Here is a 19,942-nt window from a genome sequence, read left to right as displayed (position 1 = left end):
CTAGAGGTCATGTGCTATGATGCTGTGTTAGTAGCTGCTGACTAGTGCGTGACCTTTGTTCCACTTTACAAATCCCAACCTCCACCCTCCCACGCTCATACATTTCTCAACTGTGTGACCATGTGACTGGGAGTGTACCGTTTCACGATGGGGGTCAGGACCTGCAGTCTTGAGCGTGGTTGTTTTGTGCGGGGTCAGGACTGAATGAGACTAGAGGAGGATGGACACGAGTCATGTAGAGGGTTGAAGCCTCATGAGTTTCTAAAACCACCCAGCAGCAGTTTCCCCCTCTCTGCCGGCCAGCCTGATTCAGTACCTAACCAATAAGATGGTTCAGGGTGTCTTCTTCTGTTACCTCACCCAGCTTCACAGCTTGCATTAGTGAAGGAAATTGAGTCTGTCACCAGGAGCATCTTAAATCTCATCCCCTTTAAACCTGTATGTAAATGGTTGTACATGGAAATATATAGATTTGTCTCTTTACATTTCTTCCCTCGGGGCGTGCTCTATTTGTGAAACAGTCAAGCTGTCGATGAGGTATTGTCAGCTGGACTGAAGCAGATACAAAAACATCCTGTGTGTCAATAACATGAATTTCCCGTGCCGCCATCTGTAGAACGAAAATCACCAGTGAACGGCTGCGTGTGCCCTCTACATGTCAACAAAGCAACAAGTTGTAGAGGCGTCTGAAGAAATCTCAGAATGTACCAACATGCAGGACGTGTTGTAATATGCACGTCTGGTCTGATCTTGAAGTTAGACGGCGTCTGAACACATTCGGTTTCAGGTTGACAGCATACATATGTCCTTCCTCTTTATTTATGTATAGCAGTTAAATGAAGTGGGAAATCTATAACGGACAATCATTCACATGCAACAAGGAGGTGGTGGAGCCACTGATTTACAGAAATACCGGCTTTAGTGAAGCTAATGGTTATTTCATCATCCATTAATCTCCTCCAGCAGCGTATCTCTGCCACCAGACCAAAAAGGAAGTTTACTTTTATATTAGCACAATGTTTTCTTATCACCACTTTTTTAAATTTAATATTAAAGTTATATTATATTATATTGTATATGTCTTCTACTGTAACTATATCAAGTAGTGAGATGATGGTTGCATGTGCAATTCAGCCAGAAACGGACCAAGACAAACAGTTTTCAACCAACTCATGGAGATAATAACATTAGTTAGTGAGCTACAGCTGACTTAATCTGGTGGGAAGTCATTAAGAGCCCATTATTTGAAACACGACTAAGACTCTTTAAGTCTTAGTAATTTGTGAGCTGTTGCTGAGAGAGAGCTGTGCTTTAGTTTTGTGTGTTTAGAAGCTGCATGTGATCATTTGACCCGATGCTCAACACTCACGCTGACTAGCAGCTCAGTGTCAGACTGCTTTCGGTTTTCAGATGTCTGCTCTGTTTGTGCACCATCATTCAAAGAGGAACTTGACCATTTTACAAGAACCCAAGTGTGATATTTAAATTTTTTATCTTCTTGGCTTTGGTGTGGGGTTGTGATGCTTGTTCAAAACTACAGCTGTGGTCTGCTCTCAAGCTGCTGCTAACTAGTCCCGATGTTCCGTTACGTGTCAAACGAAGCAGCTGCCCTCTCCGTCTCTCTTTTTCCAGTGTCTTGCGCCGAGGTGTGGGGTGACTGGTGAGCTGACTCTGCCATTGGCTTGTGATCTTACCAGGCCAAGTATGGAGAGCAGAGGTGGCCGGCGGGGGTGGTTCTTGGAGTACCTTTTGCCTCTCTCACTCTCAGCCAAGCATTACACCAATGGCATGTGCATGCTGCTGGCCATGTGACAGACGGACACAGACACATGTGGTACAGCTGCGACTAATGCTTGTATTCATTATCAGTCAATCGATTCCCATAGATTCTCAGGATTATAAAATAAAATGTTTTTAGAGACTACGTTGTCTTAAAATGCAAAACAGCTGTAAAAAAAAGATAAAAACACTTCATTTATATATAATAAATTATTTAAATCCTTCATTTAATTAACTTTTTAATTCTGTAGTAGGCATTGGCAAAATGATTATATAAATTGGCTCCAACTTAAAAAGACGTGTACCATGATAGGATTAAGTAAACATTCAAACTCCCCGCTGTGTGTTACACGTGTGATCTTCTTGCTACATTCACAGCTGGTTACACTCTCAGGATGCGTGTACTGTAACTCCACGTGTTTCCTACAGTTTTCACTTATGTCATCCGTTAACTCGATGACTTAAGTTGTCTGAGCTGCGGTTAATTAGCGGAAGGTTCTTATCATCTTATCATCATTCAGACTCCAAGCTGGACGCGCACTCTGCGTTGGGTGTTTGTGTGACAGCTGTCAGCGTTTTCTGTCACATGTTCTCTGGGATATAGATATGAAAATAGGGAGATTTGTCAATAAACTGTATCTATCAATACACAGAGATGATTGTGATTTATGTATGATTCTTTGTGTGACTAGTTTGGACACTCAGCAACTCAACAATGACACACGCTGAGTCCAGATAATGTCCGATAAGGCGTTGTTCATTCATCCTTGAACAAACATTACTCTAAATGTCTGAATAACTAACGCCGGTGCTCGGTTCCTTCTGAATCCAGCTACTACAAACATGAGATAAGCTGTTATCCGCTTGTGTACTTGTTTGTGTTTTCAAAAGGACAGAACGCTCATGACAGCAGATAAGTCTGAAAGAAGTGTATCTGCGGGTTTAAATCAACCTGCTGCTGGAGTTGTGCTCCGCTCAGTGACGAGCTGTGTTTCATCCGTCTGTGTTTTCTGTTTGAAAGGGGCGTGTTTCTGCTATTCATAGTTGTGAGAACCTCAGAGGTCTATTAGAGGTCAGTGCGAGTCCTTCTAATAGCAACTGCTGCAAGACGTGGCCTTTCAGATAAACCTAACCTCTCCACATTTGGACAGAGTTTCTAATTTCTTCACACTGAGCGGAGACAGTGAGTGAGACAGTGAGTATAGACATTTATTTAATCTTCTCTTTGACAATGCTGAAAGTGTGTGTTTTTTAAAATCATGCAGCTGCGTTTTATAACTTTCTGGAGCTGACACTGGAGAAGTGGAAGGATCAGAGCTTGTATTTCAAAGCAGTTAAAGGTAGCACATGTGACTTTATGGTGCCTTTATGAGGCTTAAAGAGTAGTTTCTGATTATCTTATGTTTTTTTGTCATAGAGGACGAGCAGAACTAACCAACTTTAATTCACTTAACCTCTTGTTTGTATACAAAAACTGATGAAATCTACATTAATCTAATTTCACCACAATTTACTGTATTCAAGCTGTGATCATAAGTTGCTTTGCTTGACAGTTTCTCTACAGTACTTTGTCCCAGTTGGCACCGGTCCTGTACTGTAGGTCATGGGTTCAGTGTTAATAATAGAAGTAGGTGAGAAGTCATTTGTTACCTCTGTGGTGTTTGGTCATGTTTGTTATTTTACCTACAGAGCTGTTACCTTCCAATCTAGAGGTCAAATGATTTGTACATAACAAGTCTGATAACAAATGGGAGTTGAAAAGAGAGTTATTAATCTAGGTATTTAAAATGTTTAGTAGACACAGAGTCTGATAGTGATTTTTAAATTGGTCTTTCCTGTCTTGTGCATTGAATGAATTCATGTACATATAATTAAAGGTCACACAGTTAAATCAGTTCTGGCCGTGTCACCTGACTCTGTGATTCATTACAATAGATGCAGGATTGTGATGTTCCAGCCTGACTTTCCTTCAGACATGAACGGTGACGTGTCTGTGGTCTTGTCCTTATATCTCCATGGAAGCATATGATCTGGAAACGTGTGTGTGTGTGTGTGCGTGTGGAGTCATATTTCCTTCCTGTGTCTTTGTTTCATGGCTCAGAGCTGTTGTGTAGCACACATGGTTGTTGCATATATATATAATCTGTGACAAGCGCTCAGGAGAACAACATGTTTCATCCTTCCAGGCCTCATGCTGTAATATGAAGTGGTGGCTCCTCAGTGAATGATGGGGTTGAATGCTGCTGCAGCGTGATTCACAGTGGATCTGTTTTTTTTTTTAAGTTTTATTTTGGTTTTACACAGAATGAGTCTGTGTTATTTTCAGCATGAGAGAAATAGATGTTCATGTCAATGCTGTTAGAAAATATTAGCTTCCTTGTAATAGCTTTAACAGCCACAGTCTTGGGTGCGACAGAAATGATGTAGGTGCTCCTTCTATATAGATCCATTCATTAGATTTAATTGATTTAATCTAAATTAGGGTGTCCAAGTGGCACAGATTATGTAGCTTCAACATCTCGTTTCCATTCAGGGATCTGTGCTGCAACTAATGCTTTTCTTTACTGATAATGTAAACATTAGTTTCTTGATTTAATTTAAAGGTGATGTCAAGAAATGTTTTGTATTACATGTTGTTACATCCTGATCAAATCATTGCAAATTATTTGTTGCAGTCAAAAGATTTATTTAAAATAGTATTTCAGATTGTTGTAAATGAAACGCATTTTTACTCTTCAGCTGTTTTCTAGTTAAACACAAATCTCTTAATTGCAGTAGTGCAGAGTCCGTGCTAAACGTTTCCAGATGTAATGTTCGTTCTGTTTCCCTGCAGCACGACGCGGAGCAGCCATGCAGGCTCAGGAAGTCCTCAGACACCTGCGGATTCCCGAGCTGGATGACGTCCGGCAGTATATGCGCGGTTTGCCCACCAACGCCCTTATGGGTATGGGTGCCTTCGCTGCCATCACCACCTACTGGTTCGCTTCTCGCCCAAAAGCTCTCAAACCGCCCTGTGACATCGGCCTACAGTCAGTGGAAATACCTGTAGGTGGCCTCTTTTCTTTTTCTTACTTCTCCTAATAATCTAACTCATAATATACAATGCACTCAATTGATTAATGCAGAGAGGATAATACGACAGGACTTGTGTGTGTCGGAAGAATAATCGAAGCATGATCCAAGTGCTGGAATGCAAAAGAAAAACTAAAAGGCCGATCTCATTCAGCAAGAATGTTAATGGAATCCTCAGCTGATGCTGGTGCAGTTCTCCAAATTACAGACAGCTTCACTCTTTGTATGTACTTCTAAAACAGGCATTGGTGCTTTTTGTTTGACTCAGGGACTGTTGACCACTGACCCTGCAGAAAAGCACACTAGAAAACTGATTGAATAGACTTTTATAACCAAACATTTATAATCAAAAATAAATTATAAGTAGTTGGAATGGTTCCCATTGAGTGTCAGCCAGCTGCAGCAGCTCCTCTCGTCCCCACGTGCGTTGTTTTGGGAAGTTTCGTAAAGTCTGTCCACTGCCAACTCGCACTGTGTTTTTAGCAGGTGACAGAACGTGGGATTACTGGGATCTGATCCTTCTGATTCCTGTGTTCGCTTGTGTGAGGACTTTTCGCGGCTGTGCAGAGAAGCACGAGTTACCATGGCAACAGCTCGCCTGATATTAGCTGTCAGCCCCGCAAAATGAGGGCGTGCTCCCAAAAGAGAGACCTGAAATTCGCCAGGAGATCTGCAATTCAGGAAGCAGATGTGCAGAACTGGAAAAAGAAAACGCTTTGAAAACATGCTTAATCTCTCTCCAATAAAATAAACGAGTCATCAGGGCTGATCGATGCACCAAGATGGGACATGACTGAATTAACCCAGTCCCAGCTCACCTAGATATTTTCCATCTGCAGCGTGGAATAACGCTTTGCACGGACTGATTGCAGAGTTGAAGGCAGTTTAGTTTCACTGTTGGCTCACAGGGAGTAACACATTTTGTTATCTACTGGATCTCACCTCCCAGTTATATTTCTGTGTGTATTAATATTGCTCTATTCTGTCTCTTTGTACCATTTTTGTTGAAGGGAGGCGAACGTGCACGAAGATCAATCCTGAATGACAGTGATGACCATATGACCCACTACTACAGTGATGTGCGCACATTATACGAGATGTTCCAACGAGGGCTCCGAGTATCAAGTGAGCACATTAGTTAAACACGGGATTTCCCTGAAGATATCGCATCACAATTCTTAGTGAGCATAGATAAATGTGAGCTTTATTCATTCTCACAGATAACGGACCTTGTCTAGGATCCAGGAAACCAAACCAGCCGTACGAGTGGCAGTCCTACAGAGAAGTAAGAAGACCAGAACCGGTCATGTAAATCTAGCATCGTGGTTTTTCACAATACACATCTACATTGTTTTTGTTGTTGTTTTCCACAGGTTGCAGACAGAGCAGAGAACATCGGGTCTGCTCTGCTCCACAGAGGACACTCACATACAGGAGACAAATTCATTGGCATCTTTTCCCAGAACAGACCAGAGGTAAAGATACACGGCCTGTGTCCAAACTCATTCAAATCTAGTGTATTATGTTCTTTTTCTGAAATGACAATGATTTATCTAAATGTTACATAACTTAAATGTATGACTATGCTATAGTGTCTGTAGTGTACAGTCAAGGCAGTTGAAACTAGAAAGCTACAGAGCTGGTGGGATGGTAACTCCTCCAGCTGCATAGCATCTGTCTGTTGTCATAGACATTCCTTGGACATTTGAAATGATGTTTCACTCTCTGTTAAACAGCTGCTGCCGTTGACTCATACTGATATTTTAGTATTTCATGGTTACAGTGATTACGTTAAAAGTCTCCACCTCTTAGTAATCATTCCTCTGTTATTGAAAATGCATCACACAAAGTATTATTAGAGCATTTTAGTGATATTTGTTGTTGGCAATGCTTTTCTGTTTCCTTAGTGGACCATTGCAGAGTTGGCCTGTTACACATATTCCATGGTGGTAGTCCCACTGTACGACACACTCGGCACAGAGGCAATCGCCTACGTTATCGACAAAGGTACACAAAGGGCACCTTCACACGCTAACCGCAAACTGCCTGCAGCTTTATCACAGTGCTGTAGATCGATGGTACTGATACTAAAACAAGTGGTGCCATGTGTTTCTCAGCCGCCATTTCAACGGTGATCTGTGACGTACCTGAGAAGGCCTGGCTGATTCTGGGCTGTGTCAGCGGGTTGGGACGAACAGTGAAGACAATTGTTCTCATGGAGGCGTTTGGCAACGATCTAGTGACCCGTGGACAGGAGTGTGGCATTGAGATCCTGAGTTTGAAGGACTTTGAGGTGACAACACTCAAAGACACTTGAATATTAAAAAATGCTCCTCAACTATATTACACTCCTCTGACGATACTATGACGTGTACTGGATCTGTGGAGCACATTTGAAACAATCAGATATGTAATAACAGATGTTTTTTAAAACAGGCTGAGCCACTGTCGTTCAGTCATGTTGACATTGGAGCTACATGAAAATTAGGCCCTGGGGTGCTCTGTCTCTAAAGCATGATTGTTATCGGCACCACCAGACACGCCATGTCTCATTGTGCGTTTTGTATTTTTTCCAGGCCTTGGGTAAAGCCAACCACCAGAAACCACTAGTGAGTACAAGCAGTACACTTTATTTGACTTGATCAAAATGCTCTTATTCCTTACTAAACTAAACTAAGAGCAGCTTGTCAACTTGAAATATTTATTAGTTTCTGTACTCTGATTTCAGCCTCCTAAATCAGAGGACCTAGCACTTATCTGCTTTACGTCTGGAACCACAGGTAATAAGTTAGCCCTTTTCTTTGCAACCCTTTTTTATTTATTTATTTTTTTTATGATGTCTAATTATAGGCTTTATTTGCTTTTCAGGAAACCCAAAAGGTGCAATGCTTTCTCATGGAAATGTAATCTCCAACACTGCAGCTTTCGTGAGAGTAACAGAGGTAAACAGACACTAGCTCAACACTGAAGCTTCAGTATTGATCCTCAGGTTACACTAAATTAAATTGTGTAAAAAAAAAAAAAAACATCTGATTTTCTTCTATACGGATGTTTCTGCTTCTGTTCCTTCAGATTTGCACAATCTGCCTGATCATAAATCTCTACAGTGCTGCTATAATATGTAGAAAAGAGTCCTTTAAAGTTTGTTAATACACATCTGAGTCACCTCTTAATTATTGTTGTGCTTACAGAAATAAGCCTTTCAAACATTAGACAGCAATATGCACAAAATTGACAGAGGCTGTTGAGGTCATATAGCAAAGTAAGGTAAATGTAATTTTAGGTAACATTAGAGCTGTAATGATATAGTTATTAGCATTAGTGTAATTTTTATTTATCTTTCATACTGCTGCATCATTCTAATTTGTTTGTTGCTAGATAAATGTGAGTGCATACAACCCCTTTTTGACCTTTAAATTGAATTGTGCCTTCCCAACTTCTGAAACCTACACTCCTGCACAAACTCTTGCTCAAACATGAGTTTGTCTAATGGACCTTAAAATCTGTCTCTTACGTTGAGCCTCTTTGACCGATTGATATTTTCTTGTTCCTCCTGCGTCTGTATCTCTCTGCCTATGATGTCCAGAGATCACATAAGCCCAACAGTAAAGATGTACTCATCTCCTTCCTTCCTTTGGCCCATATGTTTGAGAGGGTGGTGGAGGTACAGTACTTAATGCTTGACCAGCAAACCTGCATGTGCTTTGTTTTGTGTGTTCTCTGCAGGTACACTGCATGCTGACCAGCCATGACATTCATATATCCTATCTTCCACTAGCTCACATGTTTGAGAGGGTTGTACAGGTATGTTTTGGATTTGTTTCCTTCCATTTTTGTTTCACTATAAAATTCTGAACAGATATTTTCAGAAGAGTCCTGGTATTAATTTAACAATGATGGTGAAACCAGTAATGGCAAATCTCATACTGCTTTCTGTAAGTTCCAAGACTATGATCCCTTAAAATCTGTTTTTCAAAACTTTCTGGAAGCAGGTGTATAGTTAGTGTATAATTAGTTTTCATTTGGAAAGGATATTAGTTAAAGGTTTGGGAATATTAAAAGCACAGTTGTTCTTTATGCCCTAAATTACTTTTTAGGTTTCAGTAGTAGTAGCTGCAGTGGATTTAAATAATAAATAGTAATAATAATAGATGAGTCGTGCAATAATGGTGCCTCATTGTGGTGAAAACCTGATTTAAAGAAGAATAAGCACCTCTCTCTTCATCAGGGCGTCGTTCTCACCCAAGGGGCTCGAATCGGCTACTTCCAAGGGGACATTCGACAGCTGATGGATGACTTGAAAACTCTGCAACCCACAATCTTCCCAGTCGTCCCACGTCTCCTCAATCGCATGTTTGATAAGGTCAGTATTTTGTATTTTTTGTTATTTAACAAATGTTAACTGCCCGAGGATTCACTATTTTCTTGCTGATTTTTAAAATATTTAAAATATATTTTGATTTCTTTTGTTCAATACAATTTAATTCAATTTTATTTGTATAGAGTCAGATCACAACAAGTCATCTCAAGGCACTTTACTGTAAAGTTTTAAGGTTTAAGACCTTACAAAATATAATTATATGAAAAATTATATAGAAAGCCCAACAGTACCATTTGAGCAAGCTTTAGGCAACAGTGGAGAGGGAAGAACTCTCTTTAGAGGAAGAAACCTCCAGCAGAACCAGGCTCAGGGTGGGCGGCCATCTGCCTTGACCGGTTTGGGTGAGTGGAAAGAGGAGAGATAAAAGAACAGCAGGGAACAAAAAACAACAGGCAGCAAAAACATTGGGCAGGTCGGTAAGACCAGTAACTGGACTCTGGAGATACACAGCTCCAAGTGTTCTGCTGAGAAAATATGAAACTATGAGGTCTTTAAAATAAGATGGAGCTTGATAAAATGTTTCATATGTGTCGATTCTCTTAATTCAGTGGCACAGCGCTAAAATTAAACCTCCAATTGTCTGCAGGTGTTTAGTCAAGCCAACACGCCGCTGAAGAAATGGCTGCTTGATTTTGCCTTCAGGAGGAAGGAGTCAGAACTGAAAAGTGGTGTGGTCAGAAGGGACAGCATGTGGGATAAACTCATCTTCAAAAAAGTGCAGGTAAACAGGACACGTTTAAGCAGCTCCACTTTTTTACTACAGATTTTTTACTATAGCTGAAATACAACAGTAGCTTTGAGCTCATGTTGTTTTTAATGTGTCCATATTCTTTTTAGTCTTTTTAGGTCGTTCTCTGATCTTCTTGACCAGATGTGACAAAATCCTTGCAAACATTTTATAATGCTGTAGTGGGTTTAATGAGGACTGTTGTTTTCCACACTTTGCAGGCGAGTCTGGGCGGCCACGTAAGACTAATGATCACAGGAGCAGCACCGGTGTCTCCAACCATCCTGACATTCCTACGAGCTGCTCTGGGTTGTCAGGTGAGCCACATCCACCAGCTCATCTCCTTTACAGTTTGGTCATCTTTAATAAATAACTAATGTTTTTTTTTTTTGTGTTACCAATAACGTCCACTGCTGTTCACAGTTTTATGAAGGCTATGGTCAAACTGAATGTACAGCTGGGTGCACCATGTCCATACCTGGAGACTGGACAGCAGGTAAAAGCAAAAGCATCCACTAACTGTTGCTGTTGTCTATTCTAATGTATCTAAGCCTGTGTGTATAATCTACATGAAACTGAACTGGAGATATTCTGTCTCTCCAGGGCACGTAGGACCTCCTCTGCCCTGCAATGCCATCAAACTGGTGGATGTGGCAGAAATGAATTACCTGGCAGTCAATGGAGAGGGAGAGGTGAGAATGTTGCTTCACTGTTATTCAAATACAAACTGTGTATGTGTGTACGCCATTTATTTGCTTCGACTTACATAAGACGGAACAATTTGACTTTGTTTTCATATTTTTTTACAAATCTTGAGACACAATAACCAACAGTTCATTTATACCACCAACATAAATTGTCTGTCCACCCACCCAAAGCAGTTCCATTATATAACAAACCCTTTGCTCATTGCAGACACTTTATAAAAGCATAAAAAAAATACATGCGCCTTCTAGTTCTAACACAGTTATTTAAACTTCCCAAAACTGACTGAGACGTACTGTACATCCGACTCAAGCACTGATTGGAAAGATGTTAAACAACTGAGTGCAATATCAGGAATACCTTAAAAGAAATAATGTCCTAAAGTGCATAAAGTTATTCCCATTTTAAACTATGATAAGGTTAATATACTGTGTGGAGCAGTAGCAAGCAAATATTTAGCATTAAATCCAATATATTAGGAGTTGTTATATTCAATTTTTTTGTAAAGGGAAATAAAAAGAACGTAAATCAAAAATACAAATAGAAATTGAGAGTACATTTACACAAGGTTGACAAATAAGAAAAAAAATGTCAAAGTTAAAACGTTTTCAACTTGTTATATCTGTTAATCAAGGTGTGTGTGAAAGGACCAAATGTATTCCAAGGATACCTGAACGATCCTGAAAGAACAGTGGAGGCAATTGACAAAGATGGATGGCTGCACACCGGCGACGTTGGGAAATGGCTTCCTGTAAGAAAAACAAAACATCAGGAGGAAATCTCAATATGTGAAATCATCCACTGCAGCTTTCATGTGAAGTAATGTTCCTCTTCTGGTTTAATGCAGAACGGCACCCTGAAGATCATTGACAGAAAGAAGCACATCTTCAAGCTGGCACAAGGAGAATACATCGCCCCTGAGAAAATAGAAACCGTCTATAATCGCATTGATGCTGTGGCCCAGATATTTGTTCACGGTGACAGCTTACAGGTCTGTATTTAATTAGATAGAACAAACAAATATTTTTGTGTCTTCACTAATATCTAGTTTTGTAATTTCATGTTACTATGTTGTGTTTTCCAGGCGTGTCTCGTGGGGATAGTGGTACCTGATCCTGACTTTTTACCTATCTGGGCCAAGAAAAAAGGGATTGAAGGATCCTACTCTGAACTGTGCAGTAACAAGGTCAGATTGAACTTCTTTAGCAATCCAATTCATTAGCAATCCAAACACACTGTCCCCCTCTCTGTGCATGCCTGACATTTTTCTGACTGTCTCTAGGATGTAAAAAATTCCATTCTGGAGGACCTCCTGAAGTTGGGGAAAGAAGCGGGGCTCAAGTCCTTTGAGCAGGTGAGTGCATTTGGTTTGACTTGATTTAAAAGTGAGCAAAGGAACTTTTTAAACTATGGCAGAAAAGCCATAGTTGCGTCTTGTCAATTGTATGTGTTTGTTTAGTAAATGTTAGCAAACTGACAATCTTTTGGGTTTTGGATTTTTGTTTGGACAAAGCAAATGCTGTTTTTTTTTTTTTTTTTTGTTTGTTTTGTTTTTTTTTCCAGTCCTGGTTTAAATGATGGTTCTTGTTTTTTGTCATTCATCCTGTCTTTTCTGTCGCTGTTTTTTCCTCTGCAGGTCAGAGATATCGCGTTACACCCCGAGATGTTTTCTGTCCAGAACGGCCTGCTGACGCCCACGCTCAAGGCGAAAAGGGCTGAGCTTCAGAAACACTTCAGAGAGCAGATAGATAAACTTTATGCCAAAATTAAAATGTGAGCCAGAACTCAAAGGGAAGAGAAGTACTGAGGGGGAAAGGTGACAATCATTTAGAGCAGGGGTGTCAAATTAATTTTAGTTCAGGGGCCGCATACAGCCTAATTTGATGTCAAGTGGGCCGGATCATTAAAATCAAAGCATAGCTCATCATCATAGCTCATCATAACTATAAATAACAATAAATTCATTTTTTGCCCTTTTATTCTAGTGGAAAGAAGTACAATTACATTAGGATATTTTTTTATATAATGACCCTTTTACAAAACATGTTATAAAGAAAGTCAGATTTCTCAAGAAAAACATGCAATTTGCTTCAGCTTATCATTTACATGTGTGCATTACAACTGATCAGTGACAAAACACAAAAGCCACAGGTATTTAGATCTGAAAAATATGGTATTAGTAAGATTAAATCAACTTATCAAGACAAAGGAATTATTTTTACTCCATTTTCCACGTGTAATAATTCTCAAAACTTAAATTGACTCCCCACATCTTACAAACCTAAGCTGTGGCCATTTTAAATTTATACGAAAGAAAATAATCACCTGGCCGGTAAATGTAAGATTAAACGTACATAAAAAATGAATACATAAAATTTTTGTTGGCAATTATGCAGCTGGCTTTTACTGCTGCATCACTGACTTCTCGGCTCCGAGTAAAAAAACAGACTACTGTTTCCTCAGACCCACCAGCAATTCATTTATCTTCTCTCTTTTCAGTTGTCCTTGAAGGCTGTCCTAGTATTCACTATGCTGAGTCTCATAGTGGTGCTGAATATTATATGCCTTGAACACCGACACGTGTTGCATACACACAGGTTTCCCCTTCACCTCTGTGAATAAATAGGTAGCGGTCCATTTTACTTGGAAAACTCTACACTCGGTGTCCACTTTTCTCTTTTTTGAGAAAGACATTTTGAACAATGAGGGTGGAGTACAAAACTAAGTAGATGTATCGTAGTAATCACTGAACATTAGCTGTGTCTATCTCAGAATTGTTCTCTTTTTTCTTCTTCTTCCTCTTTCAGCTACTCCATGTCTGAAACACCGTAGCGTCCCCCAGCGGAGAATTTAGGAATAGTTTATTTTTCACTTTTAGATTTATCCTGCGAGCCGGACAGAACCCCTTGATGGGCCAGTTCATGCTCGCGGTCCGTACGTTTGACACCCCTGATTTAGAGTATGAAGGTAAAACCAAATGGTACATTGAAGGAGAATTGCCAGTGACAGTTTTAATAATTTTATAATTTTATTTCTGTTTGGACTGGACAATAAGTATTTTTGTCTCTTTCATTTAGTGATTCTACAGCTAGAATTTTCCTGCTATTACTACACAACATCCTAGACCATGTCCTTGTGTTAGAGGTATCGTTTATACAAGAGTAAGGTTTTAGAAACAGACATTGTGACTTGCTCATGCCTTAACTGCCATACGTTTTATATGACAATGAATTAGTCAAAGAAACATTTCAGCTTTAGTGACAAAATCCTATAAATATGCTTTTAACAATGACAAATATTGACTATTTATATACCAAACTATTTAATGTTTTGGTTATCTATTTAAGTTGATATTTAATGTATCATTAAGCCTGTAAATAGTGGATCTGCTTATAAAGTATATTTGTAGGCAGAGTATTGTGCCTGATACTCTGTAGTTGTACTTTCTTTCATTCCTGCATTTCTCAGTGCTGCAGGCTAAGGGACTGATAAAAACCTGTGTTGCTTGACATATTTGTGATTCTGGCTTTTGCATGGAAAATGCTGAATGTTATATATTGTGTATGCAGTTTCAAGTTTCAGTGCCACAACTTGCAGGACAAAGACAGATTATAATTTATGAGATACAAATATTCAGAGGACATATTTCATAACACTGATATCAGGTCGTTTTCCACAATATATCCCACGTCTTTATCTGCATTTCAGATTAACATTTCATTGAAGACTGATTTCAGCTGTTTAACAAAAATGGTTTGTTGTGAATTGAGCAGTTTGTTTTCTAATATTAAAAGGACTAGGGCACAGTTTTGTGTTGGACTTAAATACGGTATAATTGTCGACTGCAACAAATAAATACTTTCTCCAAAACTGATCTATTTAGTTTTTTGTCTTTTATAAGGGGAAATATTTGGTAGCTAAAAAAACTGTTTCTTTTGTGTTGCCAAAAACTTGGAATAATTTAGTTCTAAGCAGCTGTAATAATACATTTAATTGTATAATATGGCAACAATTTTGACTTCTCCTTTTTCACATCTGCTTATGTGCCTGTCTCCACCTCCACAGGAGGAGTTACAGTCACTGAAAAATAAATGATTGTATCCTCTTAGTTGTACATTAGTGTTATAAATCATTCATTACATTTTAAAAACTAATTTTTGATCCTGAAAAGTCAGTGTCTTTAATGTGAAATAAAAGAACATTAAACCTCACCTTCTACTGGGGATCAAACTCTGCCATGCAGTTAAGCAGAAGCTGATCAGAGATATCTCCGCTGTTTTGTTCGAAGTCGTTCAGGCTCTTTAAATAGTCCTGGTCATCCTGTGTGTCTCCCCAGACGTCAGAAGATTGCTCCTCTGAACACACTGTGCTTTGTGTGACCTGGTTTGCAGTCTGGCTTGGTTCAATGTTGCCAGCATCGTCCATTAAGTATGCCTGGTCCTCTTCATCCTGTCAGCAAACACAAGACATGAGGCACTTTATGAGAAACACTATAGATTTGAACTTTAACAGAAGAATATAAATTGTGGCAAATTCACGCTAGTTATTTATATTAGTGTCATTCAGACTGCTCGTTCAAGTAAACTAACCAGTGTCATGATGTAGCTGACACAGATCTCCTGTGGCAATGGGTAACCTGTAACAGGAAAAACATTAATCTCCATATGAGTTATTCTGAATACAGGCCAGTGTGGCAGCTCTTAAGGTCATAACATACTTGAGGACCTGAAGTTCCTGCAGTCAGGATCGTGACACTTCTGGTACCACACTTCCTCTTTCAGATCCACAACAATCCTGCACAAGACGACCAAACCGAATCAGCAGGGTGGAGCACACTGGGAAACAATGTGCAAAACATGAAATATACTCCACCTACATGATGTTGTTGCTTTTATGAAACCGTTTCACATTTTCACACCAGCGGTATTTGGCGATATCGTAGACAAGCAGTTGTTCTGCAGCAAAGTAGTTCCAGCGCCTGATGCCTGTGGAGGTAAAGAGATGGACAGCTCTGGGTTCTCTCACTGCAGTAATGGTTAGTTTGAGAACACACAATTCACAGAGAACAGACACCCTAACTGTGATCTCGACTCAGCAGGATATTAGTGTTGACATGTAGTTAAAGCTAATGAAGTTTAATACAATTTAATACAACTTATTTTGTCCATCCCATTTATGTTAATGAGGCTAAAGTGACAGAGACATTTTTTTCAGCATTGTATTAAACTTAAGCCTTTGCTAATTGTTCCTAAGAAACATTTGCTAAATAAATGTTACTTTGTCCCAAGTACATATTCAAATGTTTTGACATCTTTTTTCAACTCACTTCCTTGTATCCCGTCCTTTTCAACCACTGATAGAACAAAAGTGTCCACCTCCTGGTGAGGAGACAACTGGGAGCCAGATAGTGACCCTGCCAATAAAGTGTGGGAAAAAACACAGTATGTATATTAAATATTACAGGAAATAAATTGGAGTGGTAACATTCTGTAAATTGATTACAGACAATAATACAATTCTCTGCTAATACAAAACCTTGAAAATAGCAACTGGCCTCAGTTCACCTGAATTTGTGGCTGATCCCTGTGGGCAATGAGGTCTCAAGGTTTTGGATTCCTTTGTTTCTGGGACCTCCCACGTAAGAATTCTCTGACCTGTGAAGCTGATCAAATACAGGAATAAGCTCTGATGCGATGGCTTAATAAAGATAAAATCAGAGCACACAGACAACTGAGTTAAAGGTGCTAAATGTACCTCACGTTACAGACCAAGGAAGCCAAAAATATGCTCTCCTCCACAGACATCCCCTTCTCAGCTTTGGCAGTGAACTTGTTGTCGTCTGCCACACTGAATGCAGAATTCTTTCCCATTTTTGACGACTTGTAAAGGCGGAAATTTCTGTTTTTAGTGTAAACACCTGTTTTATGAAAACAGAACCATAATTATATGTTCATAAAAATTGCAAAAAGGTACGTACAAACATTGCGATTTCTCTTACCAAGATCAACAAAGAGACAGTTTTGACCATCCTTGTTTTTGACCTGGAGGAAGCTGAGGTCTTTCTCTTCCTGCCGACGCTTCTTGGTCTGTGGACTTTCAGCCAACTCGCCCGCCTCTGCTTGCTTCTTCTCAGAATCGGCCAGTGTTCTGCTGTCCCTACAAAATTTACTTACTAGTTAAACATAGTGATGAAAGCAGCTAAATCAACATGTTTTTATATGTTTTCACACACATGATAAACAAACCGTGTTTCACAGTTTCCTGCCACTGAATTAATCCCAACATCTGAGCAACTTCCACTTCTGGGTGCGTTTATGACCGGCTGAAGAATTGCATGAATAAACCTACCTATTAGGAGTTAAACAACATAGAGCATGAATAATTTGCATAGAAAATAAGAGTATTAATCAGCTCCAGGCACTGAACATACCAACATGTATGTTGTCTTTGAAAGCTGCATTTTGGAGACTGAAGATGAGATGTCGACTGAACTTCTCCTCTGTGCTTGAGTCAAGATTCAGGACATTTTTTGCTGAGCATTCAATCCCATAAACATCCATTAGCTTGTCACAGACATACTGTCAACAAACAAAACACAAAAAAGAAATGATAAACTACTGTACGTGCTGTGTGATCTTTTTAGATACTCCTCCCATGTTTGACAAGGTCCACTTGTCAAAAATAACTTAACTACAACCCCAAACTTCAAAATGTGTCTTGAAAACATAATTAATAACATTTAGAGAAGAGTTGTTATGTTCCTATAAAACTTGTAAGACACATCTGAAAATCACATAACAATGCATTTAAAAACTGAGCAACTCCTGTTACAGAACAAAATTAGATAAACTCTGAATAAACACAACAAAAGTCCCCTAACCTGGATAAGAGAAGACACCATCGTTTTCCCATCTGCTCCTTTATTTGAGGGTTTGTGAAACTCCAGGTCAAAGTAAAGCTTGCAAACAGCACCCTCTGGTATCACCTCATAACAGTGCATCAAAGAGTGAGTGTAGGTCCTGATAATGACAAATCACCATCAGTGGACATCATTTCATCTTCTCCAAAACACAACAAAACACAAAAGAATTTGCAACTCATTCTGCTATGAAGAGCTGACAGTTACCTGTAGTAATGCCAGAGCTCACTGTAGCTGGTAACCAGGTAGATTCTTTGTCCCTGAGATGTCTTTTCTTTTTCAAGGGCAAAAACATGCACAGCCTAGAAAATGTAAGACACAAATGTCAGCATTACGTGCAATGTCACGGAAAGTCACTTGGTATACATCACGTCCAATCTGTGGCACATATTGCTGAGATACACCAGCAAAGTCTTGTGTTACCTCTTTGCAGCTCTGAGCAAAGCTGATAGCCGTATTCTGACGAGGGAAGACCTTCCAGATGGAGGACGGCTGCCACAGTCGAGGTTTGTAGCGTGTGGCCAGGGGATACAGCTGGAACGACTGAGCGAGCTGCTCGACCTTCTTTAGTCGGTCACCCCACTTACTCATCCTTAGCTGCTTATTAACCACTTACATGTGACCTTCGAGGGCAACTTCTTCACGTGTCCACCACAGAGGTCAGGTCGACCTGGAGCTGGTAGAAATTGAATGACCTGTTCAAGGATGCTTCAGCACAGTGGATACTTCAGCGCTTGTTCTTCACTCATCCTTCATCCTGCAATAACCTGCAATACACAAAAAAAGTTTTATAATGAACATTGATCCAGATACTGCATTGCATATTTCAGACACTGACTTCTGTAATGCAAGGCTTCCCTATGGTGAATGAAAACATGTAATGAGGAATGTATGAGGAATTGTAAAAACTGATGGCCACAGGCAGAAAGGATGATGTTGATGAGTCTCTGGCTGAACATGCTCCTCTGTCTCTGAATGCTCTCAGTTGTACCTGTAGTCTGAGGTACACAGGGTGAAGTGGAATGGATTATAAAGCCTTCATAAAATGTGAGGTCAGAGCCACTGGTCTGTAGCATCCGAGTCACTGAAAAGAGTTCACACGCGCTGCCGAAACCCGGGATCGAACCAAGGACCTTTAGATCTTCAGTCTAACGCTCTCCCAACTGAGCTATTTCGGCGCGTCTTGATTGTTGAGGCCATTTGTGTAATATGTCTGTTGAGCCATATAGTTTGTTATGCGACCTGTTAGTTTGCCTCATTTAGTATTAGTTTTATTTTCAAGACAGTTAACTAATGCATTGTTACGTTGAGAGCACCGTTTATCAGAGCGTATAAAACGTTTTACAAAAAAACTACATACTGTGCCATTAAGATCTCTGTCTAAACAAATTGAATATGCATGCATCAGAACTGACTCGTAATGCTAATTAAATATCTTCTGCTACTCCAGAGTCACGTATGTTTTGCATTTCTGCACTGCAGATGTTCAGGATCAGTGTCTTTGTCTTCAGGTCTCCTTACACGTCCTCTGTCGTGAGAATTAAGCTACAAGTGATTTATACTTTGTGCATCAGTGATAAACAACTGATGGCATGTGCTCATAAAATCAACAAGTTGCTTATTTGGTTCAAGGGCTAATAATAAAACAGACAACTTTTCAGACGATATTAGAAGAGTAAACATCAACATATCATCAGATTCTAAGTTCAGACATTTCTTTGCTGCTTACAACGAAGAGTCATTCATTTGAGATCGAGTGTCCAAAATGACAGTTTCAATTACAAGTTACAGTTTTATTGACTAAATTTTTAGGGTATGAGGTGACTGGAGTCATTTTTAAACAGTTTGTTTTCTGCAGGTGCTGAAACAGAAATGTCATTTATCCAGGGGTGGTCTTCACATACACTTATAATAGAGTAACACTCATTAAATACTTTGAATATCTTAAATACAGTTTTATTTTCAGAACGTCTACGTTTCCCGTTAATGATGCATTTGAGTGACTAAATGATCAGATCACTGTGGAATAACATGAAACACTTTTCATGAACGTAACTCACCTGTGTCGAAACTAATGTAGGAAGTTAACTTTAATGCAGGTTTTAGCTGTTAAAGTTGCTGATTAGTGTCGATAAAACCCATCATGCATGAGCTTACATAACTCACTAATTCATTACTGGTGTGTTTATGTCAAACAATCAATAAAGTCTCCTGTTACTAGATGAAAACTGCTTGTAAGAGATAAATAAACAACTTTTACTCACAGCGTCTTGTTTTCGTTTTGGCGCGTCTGGAACAGGAAGTAGTTCTATTTCCGGTCAAAGTCGGTGCGTGTGATACAACACTTCTGTAATTGACA

The 19,942-nt window shown here is 39.5% G+C and overlaps 2 protein-coding genes and 1 non-coding gene across 3 annotated transcripts in view; 1 reads left to right on the top strand and 2 right to left on the bottom strand.

Moving 5' to 3' along the window:
- Positions 1-14,538, top strand: part of acsl1a (acyl-CoA synthetase long chain family member 1a) — a 17,234-nt gene extending 2,696 nt beyond the window's left edge. Inside the window, exons 2-21 of the mRNA XM_026359652.1 lie at positions 4,613-4,824; positions 5,862-5,976; positions 6,072-6,136; positions 6,225-6,326; positions 6,759-6,858; positions 6,969-7,144; positions 7,428-7,460; positions 7,580-7,631; positions 7,720-7,793; positions 8,578-8,655; positions 9,080-9,214; positions 9,819-9,953; positions 10,181-10,276; positions 10,383-10,455; positions 10,563-10,651; positions 11,299-11,415; positions 11,512-11,655; positions 11,749-11,850; positions 11,947-12,018; positions 12,301-14,538. Coding sequence (XP_026215437.1) covers positions 4,630-4,824; positions 5,862-5,976; positions 6,072-6,136; positions 6,225-6,326; positions 6,759-6,858; positions 6,969-7,144; positions 7,428-7,460; positions 7,580-7,631; positions 7,720-7,793; positions 8,578-8,655; positions 9,080-9,214; positions 9,819-9,953; positions 10,181-10,276; positions 10,383-10,455; positions 10,563-10,651; positions 11,299-11,415; positions 11,512-11,655; positions 11,749-11,850; positions 11,947-12,018; positions 12,301-12,441 — 2,094 coding nt within the window. The 5' untranslated portion in view covers positions 4,613-4,629 and the 3' untranslated portion in view covers positions 12,442-14,538. The remainder of the gene's footprint in view (positions 1-4,612; positions 4,825-5,861; positions 5,977-6,071; positions 6,137-6,224; positions 6,327-6,758; positions 6,859-6,968; positions 7,145-7,427; positions 7,461-7,579; positions 7,632-7,719; positions 7,794-8,577; positions 8,656-9,079; positions 9,215-9,818; positions 9,954-10,180; positions 10,277-10,382; positions 10,456-10,562; positions 10,652-11,298; positions 11,416-11,511; positions 11,656-11,748; positions 11,851-11,946; positions 12,019-12,300) is intronic.
- primpol (primase and polymerase (DNA-directed)) lies at positions 11,289-19,942 on the bottom strand. The gene is made up of 15 exons (XM_026359653.1): positions 19,848-19,942; positions 18,007-18,350; positions 17,791-17,885; positions 17,545-17,683; positions 17,095-17,242; positions 16,910-17,012; positions 16,663-16,820; positions 16,419-16,581; positions 16,229-16,326; positions 15,991-16,077; positions 15,541-15,649; positions 15,382-15,458; positions 15,254-15,300; positions 14,877-15,113; positions 11,289-11,413 (listed from the first exon to the last, which is right to left on the bottom strand). The coding sequence occupies exons 2-14, from the start codon at positions 18,172-18,174 to the stop codon at positions 14,880-14,882; spliced, it is 1,626 nt and encodes a 541-aa protein (XP_026215438.1). The 5' UTR covers positions 18,175-18,350; positions 19,848-19,942; the 3' UTR covers positions 11,289-11,413; positions 14,877-14,879.
- Positions 18,689-18,761, bottom strand: trnaf-gaa. The gene has a single exon. It is a non-coding gene; the product is annotated as a tRNA-Phe (tRNA).

This window comes from Anabas testudineus, chromosome 1 (assembly GCF_900324465.2).
Source record: "Anabas testudineus chromosome 1, fAnaTes1.2, whole genome shotgun sequence".
NCBI classification, from domain to species: Eukaryota; Metazoa; Chordata; class Actinopteri; order Anabantiformes; family Anabantidae; genus Anabas; species Anabas testudineus.
Note: the sequence above shows the minus strand (reverse complement) of the source record. Positions and strands in the feature narration are given on the sequence as shown.